The 14,607-nt window shown below is 43.2% G+C and overlaps 1 protein-coding gene across 2 annotated transcripts; it reads left to right on the top strand.

Annotated features, from left to right (window-relative positions):
- Window positions 1-8,774: 8,774 nt before the first annotated feature.
- ARHGDIA (Rho GDP dissociation inhibitor alpha) lies at window positions 8,775-13,977 on the top strand. 2 transcript variants are annotated; one of them, XM_088473222.1, is made up of 6 exons: window positions 8,775-9,016; window positions 11,322-11,528; window positions 11,929-12,012; window positions 12,128-12,204; window positions 12,327-12,390; window positions 12,501-13,977. In XM_088473222.1, the coding sequence occupies exons 2-6, from the start codon at window positions 11,339-11,341 to the stop codon at window positions 12,698-12,700; spliced, it is 615 nt and encodes a 204-aa protein (XP_088329348.1). In that variant the 5' UTR covers window positions 8,775-9,016; window positions 11,322-11,338; the 3' UTR covers window positions 12,701-13,977. The 2 variants fall into 2 exon arrangements, with proteins under 2 accessions (XP_088329348.1, XP_088329357.1); XM_088473231.1 differs by lacking the exon at window positions 8,775-9,016 and adding an exon at window positions 9,068-9,189.
- Window positions 13,978-14,607: the final 630 nt, after the last annotated feature.

Here is a 14,607-nt window from a genome sequence, read left to right as displayed (position 1 = left end):
AGGGATCCACATGGATACCATGGGGATGTCCTAAAGTAGTTCCCCCTAGGGTGGGGGATGCTCCTGAGCAGAAAGGAGAACTCGTTGCCCAAAGGAAGAATCCTGAGAGGCAAAAGTATCAAAGGCCTAGAACCTAAGAAAAGTGCGGACAGAAGACAACGTGGCTGCCTTACACAACTGTTCAGCAGAGGGACCACGACTAAATGTCCATGATAGCCCTACAGACCTAGTATAATGTGCTGTCAACGTGCTTGGAACAGGGAGATCAGCCTGTGTGTATATCTGAGATATAGTCATGCGTAGCCATCTCGCCAGAATCTGTTAGCTGGCCATACTAGTTTGTGAAAACCATATAATACAAAAAGATCATCTGATTTTCTAACAGAATTTGTACACTCCACATAAATATGGAGAGCACAAACTACATCCAGAGAGGCTTCATCTACAGAAAGATCTGGAGTCTGAAAAGCTGGAACTTCAATTTATTCATTCACATGAGAACGGGACACTACCTTAGGAAGGTAACTCTTCCTTATAAGAACAGCTTTATCCTGGTGAAACACTCCCGGATGGAGAGACCATTCTCCGGCGTGTATGTCCTTAAGAAGTCTGCTTCCCAATTGAATACTCCTGGTATGAATATTGCCGAGATGGCAGGAAGATGACATTCTGCCCAAATAAGAACCCTTATCACTTCTTTCATGGCTGCGTAACTTCCGTGTTTTGGATCTGGATTGGTTTTGCCAAAATCGCCCTTCCGTGTTTTTTTGGTTTTGGATCTGTATTTTTTCTAAACAAATCATACCAGCTAAAATCACATCATTTGGGCCTGGTTTTGTTCCTACAGTATTATTAACCTCTATAACATTAATTTCCACTCGTTTCCAGTCAATTTTGACCACCTCACAGCTCACATTGTTTTCATCTAGTTTAGGCCCAAAATTTGCACCAAGCTAGCTGGCTGACTAAGCGGCAGCAGTGGGCGGCACAAACACGTGGCAGTTCAGGAAATAGATGTTTTTATTATTCAAGAGAGGCCTGAGGGAGTTGGAGTATGTATGTAGTTGAAGGATTAGTAGTAAATTCAATTTTTTTGATTCCGAAATCAATTTATGAGGGAGGGAAGGCATTAATATTTTACTAATTCATATCAGTCCTTGTCCCAGAAGAATCCTTGAGCACCATGCCTGCATCTGGGAGTGGATTTTCATCCCAGAAGGGGACCAGGAAGACTACTAGTAGTGCTTTCCAAAACACTTGACTGTTAAATAATCCTTTGCAAAGATTCCATTTGAAACTTTTTCCAAACCTGTACAGGGACATTAAAAAAAACATAGGGCCTGATTCAGAGCTGAACGCTCTGACCAGAGCGCTCGCTCTGAATCAGGGCCCTCCTCCATGAAAATGGAGCGGCCTACTGGCCGCTACTATAGCTGTGGGTGACCACCCACAGCATATGCGAGCGGCCAAAAAGATGGTTGCGATGGTCTTGACCATCGCGACCATCGGACTTGCGACGGAGACCCTGCAGTAGGGTCTCCCTGCCACAAGCCCTGGAGTGATTTTGGCTCTATCAGAGCCAAAATCACTCCCACTGACATCACTAGTGATGTAGGCGTTCCCATGGGAACGCTTCAGACGGTAGGCGTTCCCATGGGAACGCCTCCGTCTGGCAGGCACGCCCACCAAAGGGGGCGTGCTGTCAACATCGACAGCACGCCCCCTTTGGTGCGAGACCCGGAGCGATGGAAAGCCCGTCGCTCCCCGGGTCGTGCGCATGCGCAGTGGGGAACATCGACCCGCTTGCGAGCGTCCTGACGCTCACGAGCGGGTCTGAATGACCCCCATAGTTAGCTAGTGGCCTTCAAATTGCTGTTGTACCCATTAGTAAGGAGTTTCTATCCATACATAGTATTTTATCTTATGTAGTAAAGGCCCTCATACACTATCCGACAGATTGCCGGATCCTGTGATGGGATTGGAAACGGAGATCTGCCGGTCTGGAGTGCCGACCGACGGGCATCAATGTTCCGCGATCTGTTGGATTGGTGAAATTTTCCATGTTAAATTTCACCGATTTGCAAATCATGATCATATTTTGATCGTAGTCAGCAAATCAGTGAAATCCAACATGTTGAATTTCACTGATCCAGAGATGCCGGGTTGCAGGATCACAGGGATTTGTTGCCTCTCTAGTTATTACGTGAATAACCTCTGAACAAATTTGTCAATCATATCATCTAGTTTTTTAACCATAGTCTCAAAATTTAGATTAATACGTCTAATGCTCAACATTTGTGAGTATGGTAACCTATTAATTAGACTCCTAGGGCAACAGCTTTGGACCTGCAGAAGAGTATTATTGTCTGTAATTTTAGTATATGTTGTGGAAATGTCACTACCTATCTAATGCTGGCCATACACTAGTACGACGAGCATAAGATAAGATTCATCTTATGATATCCCTTGAACTCCCTGGCAGTCCCGGCCACACGATTGACACACGGGGATGTAGTTATGGCCATCGGTCTCAATCCCAACAGTGTCATCCCGGCCAGCGGATTGAACATAGGCGTCGAAATACCAACACCGGAACGCCGAAGGACGCCAGACCGATCGTCCTTCTGCCGGGTAAATATGCACTTAGCCCGGAAATGGAGGGGGAGTTAGGTTTAGGGATCCCCGGGGGGATTTAGGGTTAGGTACCCTCCTCTGGGGAAGGTTAGAATTGGGGTTAGGCACTAGGGAGGCACGTTAGGGTAAGGACCCCCCGGGAGACTTAGGGTAAGGGGAGGGGGGAAAGGTTTGGGCACCCCTGGGGGGGAGGTTAGGGTTAGGCACCCCTAAGGAAGGGGGAGAGGGGGGTTATTATACTTATGGCCGCCCGTCGGGATCTTTATCCGACGGTCTCTCACTGTCGGGATTTGAACCAGCGGCTATTAAGCCATCGGTATTTCAGTGCCATTCCTGTCACATGATGTACATACGATCTGACGATACGATGCATCGTGCGTCCGACGTTCGAGCGGTGTCATTTGTTTTACAAAAAAAAACTGATGCACGCACAGGGAGATCCGTGATGCATGCATCTGTCTTTAATAAAATAAGCACAGATGCAGGGATGGTTCAGTGAGGACCATCCATGTATCTGTGAAATTAGTTTTTTTTTTTTCTTTTAAACGGCATGTGCACCTTCCCACCCCAAAGAGCAACCAGCCCCAGGCTATTAGTGACCCAGTGCTGGTTGGGCAACATACGGTGGACAAACGACGTAGGTGTCCCCCGTATGTAAGCACAACCAGCACCGGGCTAGTCAGAACCAGCCCTGGTTGCCAAAATACGGGGTACAAACGACGTAGGGGTCCTCCGTATTCTGCGCAACCAGCACTGGGTTCTGATCCGATCCTGGAAATACAGGGGGAAAAAATGCATAGGGTCCCCCTGTATTTTCTAGAACCAGCGCTGGAGTTTTTCTAGCGGGGGGCTAATGCCACAGCCAGGGGAGCCCTTTCACCGGGCTCCCCAGCCGAAGCATTAACCCTGACCACTAGTCAGCCCAGGCCGGGGATCCCTGGGGACCCCCCCAATAAAGGGGTCCCCCCTCTAGGCCACCCCAGGCTGATAGCCCGGGGCTATCCCCGTCACCCCTCGGCGGTGGGTGCCGGGTTGATTATGTAGTGTAGTGCATTTCAATAGTTAAAAATATTGTCTTTTGCTGTGGAACTGCAGGTCCCAGCAAGCCTCCCCTGCATGCTAGTAATTGGAGAACCACAAGTACCAGCATTCGGGGCATTACGGGCCCGCTGGTACCTGTAGTTCCGCAGCAAATGCAATATTAAAATAAACACAGGACACATACACCCTACACAGTATAAGTTTTTTAAACATACATGCACTCACTCATGTACACATACTCGCCTATGTATCCCTGTCGCCATCTGCCCCTTCTCCAGTAATTATCCATACGGTACTTGTGAAAAAAAATCCATACTCACTGTCTCCTATGCGAAGTTCGGCTCCTCTTTGGTCCAAAGTTGGCATCCTGGGACTTGGCAAAATATAAAAAACGATCAGCACGGACCCACGTACTTAAGTACCGTTCTATAAGAACGGTAGTTCCCGAATGAGAGCTTAGCGGCGGGATTTCACTATGAAAACCCTGCCACTAAGCGTTCATTGGCTGAGAGGCGAGCTCTCCACCAATGAACGATTCCCACCATTGTAGTCAATGGTGGGAGCCGTTTATTGGCTGAGAGGCGGGGGCTGACCTCTCTCAGCCAGTGAACGCTCAGATACGACTCTACAAAGGCTAGAGCCACGTCAGCTCTTCATTCGGGAGGTAACAACCATTGTGATTGTTACCTAGTGCGTGGTTCGGGTTTATTAATTTTGTTTTACCAAGACCATGGATGCCTACGGGGAGAAGCGGACCAGTCCAGGTAATGTATGTATTAAAACTTTACTTTCACAGTGTGTGTGTATAGTTTATTTTCTTTAAAACACTTTTTTTTCACAGATGCATGGATGGTTCTCACTGAACCATCCCTGCATCTGTGTTTATTTTATTAGACAGATGCATGCATCACGGATCTCCCCGTGCGCGCATCAGTCTTTTTTTAATTTCAACAAATGATGCAGCTCGGACGCACGATGCATCGCATGCATAAAAAACACGGCACGATCTGCACACGATACGATGGATAATATGGGCTGCACATCTAATCATATGATATGTTTTAGGAGCTGCGGGAGCGCGCATCACATCGCATCGTATCCTACATTAAAAACCTCACTATTCATCGTACGACTCGTCAAAAATCGGGCAATCAGCCCAAAATCGTGCTAGTGTATGGCCAGCTATAGAGATAACATTTAAGAAATTAACTTGCTTATGGCTCAAGTTATAAGTAAATTTGATAAGACCATTTTTACTATTACGGAATTCAATCAGTTCTATAAAAGATTCTTTAGAACCACTCCATAAAATAAGCAGGTAATCAGTATATTTGCATACAATGGGACCACACTGGACCTCATTGGTTAACAGTATTTTATCAAAATTTATTCCAGTAGTTGCACAAAAGTTTCAATCTGAATTGGGACATATACCTAATTTTTATCAAGAAATTTCTAACCGACATTAGTCCCTGATCATAAGGCATAACAGACTGACCACAACAATGTTTTGAGGATATTAGTTAGAGCTTCCAATTTCTTGCGTAATGAAGTGGTGTCCAGAAGGTAGTGCGGATGTTTTTGAATTAATGGATGCAGTAAAGAGTCCAAATATACAGCCACTGTTTGAAAGAGAGATCCACATGCTGATATGATTGGTCAAATTTCCATGATTTTTTTCTGAAATAATCTTAATATCCATCGCTTGTTGCCGAACATTAGTAAGTTTTCTAAAAATCATCATAGGGTCACCACTAAGTTTACAGTAAACATCAAGATCTGATAATTCTGTTTCAATTTCAGCTTTGTAGTCTTGTAGATCTTGTAAAGCTGGGTACACACTGACAGATACATTGGCCGATCAATTGATCGGCCAATGTATCTGCTGCCCATTGGGCAGTGTGTACCCACGAAATGTTGGTGAACGTCTGCGTTCACCGGCATATCGTATTGACTGTGCTGCACAGCCGATGGACAGATATGTATGCAGACATATCTGTCCATCAGCAAGTGTGTACGGGTGGTCTGCAGACCGCCAGTACACACAGAGCGGCAGCCGCGAGGAGGGGGGCGGGACTCGCCCCCTGGTCGCCGGGATCCGCAGATGATGGCCGTTCAATGTGTATGAACGACCATCATCTGCAGATATATCTGTCAGGTGTGTACCCACCTTTAGACAAAGGCTTCGCCTTTGTTGGCGTGGTTAAAAATGAAGTTAAGTAAATGATTACCATTAGATAATGCTTGTCTTTCCAATGGGGTTAAGCTAGGATGAATAGTTGGTGCATTACTTAAAACTGTCGGACACCTCTTATTCCATCATACACATGAATGTCTTCATGCTCGCATTACTAGATTGTGGTTCAAAATTGTATTTATTTTAAAGTTGATGTGGTACTGTATGTCATTGTTCTTTTTTTAAAAACTCCTTTAAGTTGTCTTTGTAAATTATGTTTGTTTCTCTATATACCATTGAAAATCATGAAATGGCACAAAAGAAAGTGCTTTATTCAAGAAACTATGGACCTGATTCAGAGCCCGGACGCTATTTGCGGACCGTCGTTCCATAAAAGGGGCCGGCTATTTAAATTGAGCGCTCGCTCTTTGCCATTTGTTGATGCCTCTATGTCTGAGTGAACGAAAAATGCGCTCGCTATTTTGTAAAGACGCCCCTTTGCCGTTCGCATCACACGTCATCTCCGGTATTTATTTGATTAATCGGGTACATGGAAAGGCATCTGAACTGCTCGCAGTGCTTGTGGTAGGTTTTTCCTACCGTTAACACTGCGAGCAGTTCAGGCTAAAAGACAACCAAGTGACGTGGTCGATGACGCTCCTTTACTAATTATGCACTCCCAATAAACGCCCTTTTTACCGTTAGGCACGCCTGCGTTCGGATCTCCACTCCCCCGTTTTCAAGCACCTTCCCGTTACCTCCCACAAACGGTACATTCTGTCAATCAAATTAGCAGCCCCTCGCTATTTTGCGAGCGCACGATTTCCAACCGCAATGACTGGTTTGCGCATGCGCATTACGACCCATACTCATGCGCAGTTGCGCGAACATCGCTCAGAGCGAACGAGCGGCTCTGAATCAGGCCCTATATTCACTTTGTTAATTCAGAAGAGGACAGATTAAAAATGGGTAGAGAGGGTATTCTTCCGTAACCCCTGTCTCTTATTTTGTCCACTGTGTCTGGTGTATTATTTTTTTTAACAGGGTTTTTTGTTCTGGTAATCACTTTCTTGTGAGGATTCTGAGCATTCCATCAGTCTAGATGTTCTGTTCCTTCTAAAAAAAAATTTACCATTATTGGACGGTTACCAGATAACCACTGATATACAGAATGTTTTATACGAAGTAATGTTGAGGTTTCATCTTCTCAAGTAAATCTGTGTCTCTGTAAGACTCGATGCTGGGGAGATGAATTGTTTCAAAAGATGCTATTTTCTCTTTGATCATTGCAAGTTCTTTGCTGGACTGTTCAATCACAAGTAGCATCAAGTTGTATGAGCATTTATTTAATATTGCAATCCAGCGTTTGTAAAAATTTGAGTCATAATGACAGATTGTAGGACAGTAACAAATACGAAAGCTTCTGAGTATTTTCTTTGATTTATAATAGTCGCTTAACAATACTCCGTGATAGTAGAAGTCAACCTCCTTTTTCTTAAAGCATAATAAATCTTTATAAATGGTAACCACGGATGTAGACTCCGTTTCATTATTCATATATTCTTTGTATAGTACACATCTTCCGATTCTGAAAAACTGAAAGTTTCCCACTGGGAATAGTAGTGTCAAAGGGCAATTTATCGTTTTGTGATGTTGCTTCTGACATGTTAGAATGGCTTACTATAACAAATTGTGGTTTTCCTATTGAGGATTTAGAGCAATCAGGTGCAAATTAAAAATTTCACTTTACTATAACCAAAAACGGAACGTACAATCGAGTAACAGACGTGGATTTAGCCAAATATTTGCCTCTATATATGACAATCCACTAATCATCAAAAGTGCATATTGGTCGATTGTACGAATATGGAGATATAAAAAAAATGCATTCCAGTTTATAAAAAATGTGGACCTTAGCAGATGTTAGCTTCAATATATGAGAATGCACAATAACGTATTATCAACAAATGCATATCAGAATCCAATCCCACTGTGCAAATTGTTCCAAAAACCAGAATGTGCAAATTTCGCCATAAAGTGCACAAAGAGAGACAATGAAGAAGATTCTCATTACCATCCACAAGAGACGGACTCAGTAGAACAATTTAAACATGCTTGGGATAGGCAAAAGAATATCCTTACAAAGAACTGAGGATCACATAGGGTCGAGGTTATTAAAAGGTAAAAAAGGGCAGCCATTTTTACCTTTCTTATCTGCCGTCAAATTCTATGTTTCTAGGTACAACGAAAAGATCAATAAATAGGGTGTCCTGACTAGAGGACTCACATATAGTATGTCAGATGGTCTGACACTCCTTGTAGAGAGATAACTACAGCTGGTGCCCCGATTGATATGATTAGTTAATCAAACACCTGACTATAATCCTTCAAAATCCTTGACTGTGTGCAAGAGTACCTAGAAGAATTGATGCTGTTTTGAAGGAAAAGGGTGGTCACACCAAATATTGATTTAAGATTTCTCTTATTTTAATTCACTTTGCAGTTTGTTAATTGATAAAAGATAAACTATTAACACTTTTTGAAAGCATTCTTACTTTGCAGCATTTTTTCCACACCTGCCTAAACTTTTGCACAGTATTTGGGTGTGTGTGTGTGTGTGTGTGTGTACACACACTTAGATAGATATATAAAATCTCATTTATTTTGAATTATCTAAAAACATTTTCTAAGGTAAGATTAAAATATTTTAAAAAATAGCCGACATCTGTAATAAAAAGAACAATTAGGTTCTGCCATGACAAACCATGATCTGAAATACTACAGCAGGATGCACTGCCTAAGGAGAGGAGGCCGCCATGTTGGTAAGAGGCTTCAATGTCGGCTCCACCCCCACAGCCGCCGGCATTTTGCAGGCTGCCATCATTTTGTGCCCCGCCACATAATCCGTGAGATAAAGCAGTTGATGCACAAAACCATCGGTGTATGTCGTGTCTCGCTGTGCTCTGCGCAGAACTGGTTGCCAGGCAGAGGTGTGCGCACAGTTGGAATTCTTCGGACTTCAGCATTGAGTACCAAGATGGCGGCCTCTTGGCGGAAGTGACGCACACCCCAGAAACGCTGCACGGTGGGGTGTGTACGGCCTTCAGTTCATCCGCCATTCCTGAGGGTGGGAACCGATAGAGTGGGGTAACAGGACCGGCACTGGTAAGCGGCTGTGCCTATACAGGGTGTACGCTCTGTGGTAGGTAGGTGGGTGGGGGGGAGCAGGTAGTCCTCTGGGGATAATGCAGACTGATGGATGAGTGACAGCACAGATCACCGCTACATACACAGAGGAACATGTAACATGACATGTACATGCCACCTACCTGCTGCGGGTCCGTATACTACATAGGATGCAATATTATGCCCAGTGTTCCCATTGCTCATTTAGAGTAATCTATGATCTTTATGGACACATATTTAAATTAGTGCAAATCTTAGCAAAAGTGTTACAATATAGCCCAGACATATTTATCTCCTATATGAGCTGTAAATTGTGCTGGTACATGATCATTGTGATGCATTTGGGTATCGCTGTTTTACAATGTCCGTTTGTATTGCTGATCATGTATTTGTTCTATTGCCAGGCCATGCATACAATGTAAATGTGAAAAAAAGGGCAATGGCAATGCTGATTACTGTGCATTCATGATTTAGTTTTATAGTAAGAGGTATTATGTGTAAGAATATCTGTATGGAAAACTATTAAACTAATTTGAATATATCCTATGGAGATCATAATTGAACTATTTTTTAATTATATACTTTGTTGTAAGCAATCATTCTCTTATTTATTTGTGATTCTGTTTTTATGGAGTCTTATTTACTAAGCAGTTAGGATACAGTGGAAAGTGATAAGGTACCAGCCAATCAGCTCCCAACTGTTATTTTTCAAACAGCCTGTGAGATGACAGGAGCTGATTGGCTGGCACCTTATCACTTTCTTATCACTTTTCACTCTCTCCTAACACTGCTTAGTAAATAGACCCCTCTGTCTTAACTCCCCCAAATTTTGACTTTTGTGGCAACTGCATCACAGCAGAGACAGGACTGGGAGCCTGCAAGTATGAGAATTAAGAATCTTTGCAAGTGCCTGCTTGTCTTATTTGCCATTATTATAATGGTGGTAGCATTATGATTAAAGGTGGGTACACACCTGACAGATATATCTGCAGACGATGGTCGTTCATACACACTGAACGGCCATCATCTGTGTCCTGCTGCGGGTCAGGGGGGCGTGTCCCAGTGGGCGGGGGCCGTGTCCCACCCCTCCTTGCGGCTGCCGCTGTGTGTGTATGGGTGGTCTGCAGACCGCTCGTACCCACCTGCCGATGGACAGATGTGTGTGTGTGTGTGTACCCAGCTTTAGTCAGCCTGTTCATTGTGGGAATTATCCGTACTTACCTTTTACACACACACACACACACACACACACACACACACACACACACACGCTATAACTTTCATATTGGTAGACTTATACAATAAATAAAGGATGTGGTTGCACAGCAAACCTAAAACGTATCTCTACCATGAAGGGAGAGAGAGGACACATCTGTTCATGAAGTGGTTAAGTTTGACCTTGTTATGTATGTGTGATTTAGGTCTAGATGGGCTCTTACACAGTAGAGAAGCATGCAGGCTTATCACTTTAAATGAAGTACCTCATTTACTGTTGTGTCACTGCAGTACACAGCGCTTGTCTGCTTGGATAAGTATTGTCGGCTGACACTCCCATTTAATATCATTCTAAAGCAGGCCATACACGGTGCAATAAAAAGACGTACAATATGTCTTATAGGATTTCCCTTGAAATTTTACATACTATGTGTTCAAAAGGTGTACGATTTTTCATACGATCCGATGCTTCGTTTCATGATTACAAATCGTAAACGAGCGATGGTTGTGCACATAACCATTACAATGAATCTGCTGGAATGTGAATAGGGGAGGGCTTATCTAGGGGGTATAAAAGGCATCTACCTTTTTAGGTATGTTATACTCTGCTCTGTGACTAGTGAAGCTTGGTTGCAATGCTGCTGCTCGGAACGCCGTCTCTCATGACAAAATGGAGGAGGGAAGTGGCTAGAGATTTTTTATACACCTCTTAATCCGACATCGAATCGTATTATCTGCCAAAAGTGATACGATGTGTGTCACATTGTGGTAAGGTAGGTCGCCCTCGTGCGGTTTTCCGGTACGAGAGGCGATCCAGTTATACGACTGCGGGGACGCGCATCGCCATCGTATGTACACCAGAACAACATATGGTGTGTACAATCGCTCGTTACTATCGATCGAAATCGTATACAAAATCTTACCGTGTATGGCCGGCTTAAGGTTGAAAATGCTTCACATGTTCCGAAGTAATTCCAACTGGGAGGTTAACATGTTTTGTGAAGAGCCTGTGTCTGTCTCTAGAGTGATAAAATGTACTTTTTATTTTCTTTCCTTCCTCTCACCCAAGGGTGCCTACACTGAAACATGGCTGAGCACGAACCCACCTCAGAGCAACTTGCACAGATAGCAGCAGAAAATGAAGAGGATGAACATTCTGTAAACTATAAGCCTCCAGCTCAGAAAACCATTGAGGAGATTCAGGCGCTTGACCAGGATGATGAGAGTCTGAGAAAGTACAAAGAGGCTCTACTTGGGCCTGTTCCTGCTGCGGTGGGTAAGTAATATTTATTTTATTAATTGTTATTTACATATATTGTTATGCTGCACTTTCCAGAGAATATTTCAGTAACTTGCATCCCAGTCTCTGCCCCAGTGGAGCTTACAATCTATATTCCCTATCACATGAACACACATACACACTAGGGTTTTATTAATTTTTTTGTACAAAACCCTGTTAACCTACCTGTATGTTTTTGGAGTCTGGGAGTAAACCCAGAGGAAACCTGCAAATACAGGGAGAACATACAAACCCCAAAAGGATAGGACCTTGGTTGGGAATTGAACTCCTGACCTCAGTGCTGTAAGGCTGTATAAAATCGGGTACAGGACACAACACAAAAACACTGATCTGCCCACAGCAGTTACAATAACTTTATATTTTGTCTTTCTACAAGATCCAAATGTTTCAAACGTGGTCGTGACCAAACTGACCTTGATATGTGCGGATGCTCCTGGCCCGCTCGAGTTGGATCTAACAGGTAATTCTAATTTTATCTTTAAAACTTGATGATATGACATCCTGCTTGCTGAGTGAGAGCTGTCCATTGCATTCATGTTTGTGTCCTAAGAGCTGTTACTTGTTTTGTTTGCCAGGGAATCTTGAAAAGTTTAAGAAAGAATCATTCTGCCTTAAAGAAGGAGTTGAGTACAGAATAAAAATCAGCTTTAAGGTAAGAAACCAGACTGATGTCTGTGTCTCTGGCATTTGGTTAGTGCTTTACAAGAACTTGAGCATTGTGTTCAGGTATTCATCATTGTAATAAGGTTAAGGTTATGTTTGGGGTGTTTACAGGTCAACAAGGAGATTGTATCTGGACTGAAGTATCAGCAGCAGACTTACAGAAAAGGAGTTAGATGTAAGTGATGGTGGCGTTAACAGTTTTTTACAGAATACAACATTGGTATAAACCAAAATGCAAAATGACTCTTCCTCCCGTGCTCTAACAAAAGTTTTTTTCCTTTGCAGTGGACAAGACAAATTATATGGTTGGAAGTTATGGGCCACGAGCGGATGACTATGAGTTTCTCACTCCAATAGAGGAAGCTCCCAAAGGATTGCTGGCCAGAGGCTCTTATAACATGAAGTCGCTCTTCACTGACGATGATAAAAGCAATCACCTCTCTTGGGAGTGGAACCTGAATATCAGTAAAGATTGGAAGAACTAGGCTTGTCCAGAGTTCCCCCATTAGGGATTGAAATACCCCTGTTTCCTCCAGCTCTCTGAGAAATGCTGCCGGATTGTGTTCCAACTCCATACCATGTGGTGCCCTTGCCACCTCCAGCTCGCCCCTATGACCCCCAAAAATGCCAAGTGGGATTGACATCTCTGTCTTGTGTGGGCACTGTCTGCCTCGCCCTGCTCTGCCTTCCTATGATTTATGTATAAAGCAGGATGACTGGGAGGAGGGAGTGATCTCTGTCTGCTCGCTTTATCATGCCAGCTCCAGCCAAGGTGCTCAGCTTAATGATTAGCAGCCAGTTTGCTCTGGAAGTTCATAACAGAGACTTCTGCTGTTCCCTCTCTTCCTCTGTTTGTTGCAACCCATGACTGCCTTATATCATTGCCTGGTATACATACCCCTGCTCTTTAAAAAAAAAAAAATTCTTTAATGTATTTTTTTTTTTGTTCTTGTAGCCATGTTGCCTTAATGATTTAACATTTGTTGCAGTAGGAGCATCATCTTGTGCTCCAATGATAAACGCGTGTGCCTCACTACAAATGTATCATCCCAGCATTGGAACAAGCCACATGCTAGTTATTATATGCTGCTCTTATTCTGTGCCGTGATAAATGTCACATAAGAAGGCACTTATCCATAAATTCAATTCACTGCAGATTTGCATAGGACCAAACCAGTATAAACCATTGTTTAGTGAAAGTCCTCCTTTCCTCAACAAGGATCTGATATGGCCACTTTATATTGTATGGGCTTTATTGTGTGATGTGCCAGTATTCAGTCACACCATGACGGTGCTGCTTGTATGTAGTCAGGTTGCTCCATATTAAACAATGTCCATATGACATTTAAACTAGATGTGTGCAGTTCAGAGATGCACCATTCTAATGCTAGTACTGACCTATGAATGTGGGGTGTTAGCGCAATCAGTCTGCTTTATATCTTGGAAATTTGTGACATTAGTTTCTTATTCAGGTTTACCCATATTTATTGCCTTGACAGCAAGACCTTCCTCTGCTCATACTTCTGGATTTACCATTCCATCCTGGAGACTCCCTTCTGTGTCATTTGCAGCCTGGAGAGTCTTGGGGGGAATGGGGTGTCTTTGTGGTATTTTCTCACAGACAGAGCTAATTACTGTTCTATTTTGTTTTGTATTTGTTCTGTCTGTTTCCTCCCCCAAAAGCCAGATTAGCATGATTACAACAGACATTTGTTTTCCTTTTTATGATAAATAAAATTACTTCCAACTGGCTAAACAATGATTCTTTTGTAATGTTCTTCTTGCTTTGCATCCTATTCTTCAGTAAAATTATCTGCTCTGCTTCCACATTGTTTAATTTGTTAATGTATGTTATATGTATCTAAAAGACCTTACAATACTATTTCTAGCAGCAATCTGACACTTCTAGCAAGCTCTGCACGTACATGCAGTCACCAGCAGGGGGTACTCAAGCTACATTGTCAGTTGATGTTCAGGTTTTAGCTGAATAGCTATACAGTGTTAAAACTCTGCGTTTGCTTTCTTAGATGAATAGCATTGGGTGCACTTTTGAACAACATTTCAGTCATTGGTACTGCTTGTTAAGTGTGAACTTAGTTGAGTTGACACACTGGGGAAAATACAATGAACTTACCACGCACAAGGTGGACGTGTTGCCATAGCGACAGACTCTGCAAAACCAATAGCACTGTAAGTGCGGCATAGAGCTGCCCATACTTGACAACACCGCTCCTAATTGATCCCCCCCCCCCCCCCCACTGACTTCCATAGTGGTTTGTTTTGTAGCTATGACTTAATTTTCATAACTTTTATTGTTATGCAGGTTTGAGGAGTGGTACTCTTTACACAAGCTGTAAGGCTGCTGTATATGATGCTGTAGCCACAGCTTCCA

The sequence above is a fragment of the Taudactylus pleione genome, unplaced genomic scaffold, assembly GCF_031769625.1.
Source record: "Taudactylus pleione unplaced genomic scaffold, aTauple2 ptg000016l, whole genome shotgun sequence".
Taxonomy (NCBI): Eukaryota; Metazoa; Chordata; class Amphibia; order Anura; family Myobatrachidae; genus Taudactylus; species Taudactylus pleione.
The sequence above is the reverse complement of the archived record's forward strand: the minus strand, read 5'-3'. Positions and strand labels throughout refer to the sequence as shown.

Bases quoted from the DNA above. Each gene is read 5' to 3' on its own strand.
- ARHGDIA (XM_088473222.1), top strand. From the start codon at position 11,339: ATGGCTGAGCACGAACCCACCTCAGAGCAACTTGCACAGATAGCAGCA. The intron at 12,013-12,127 runs GTAATTCTAATT...TTTGTTTGCCAG, and splicing joins GCTCGAGTTGGATCTAACAG to GGAATCTTGAAAAGTTTAAG. The intron at 12,391-12,500 runs GTAAGTGATGGT...TTTCCTTTGCAG, and splicing joins TTACAGAAAAGGAGTTAGAT to TGGACAAGACAAATTATATG.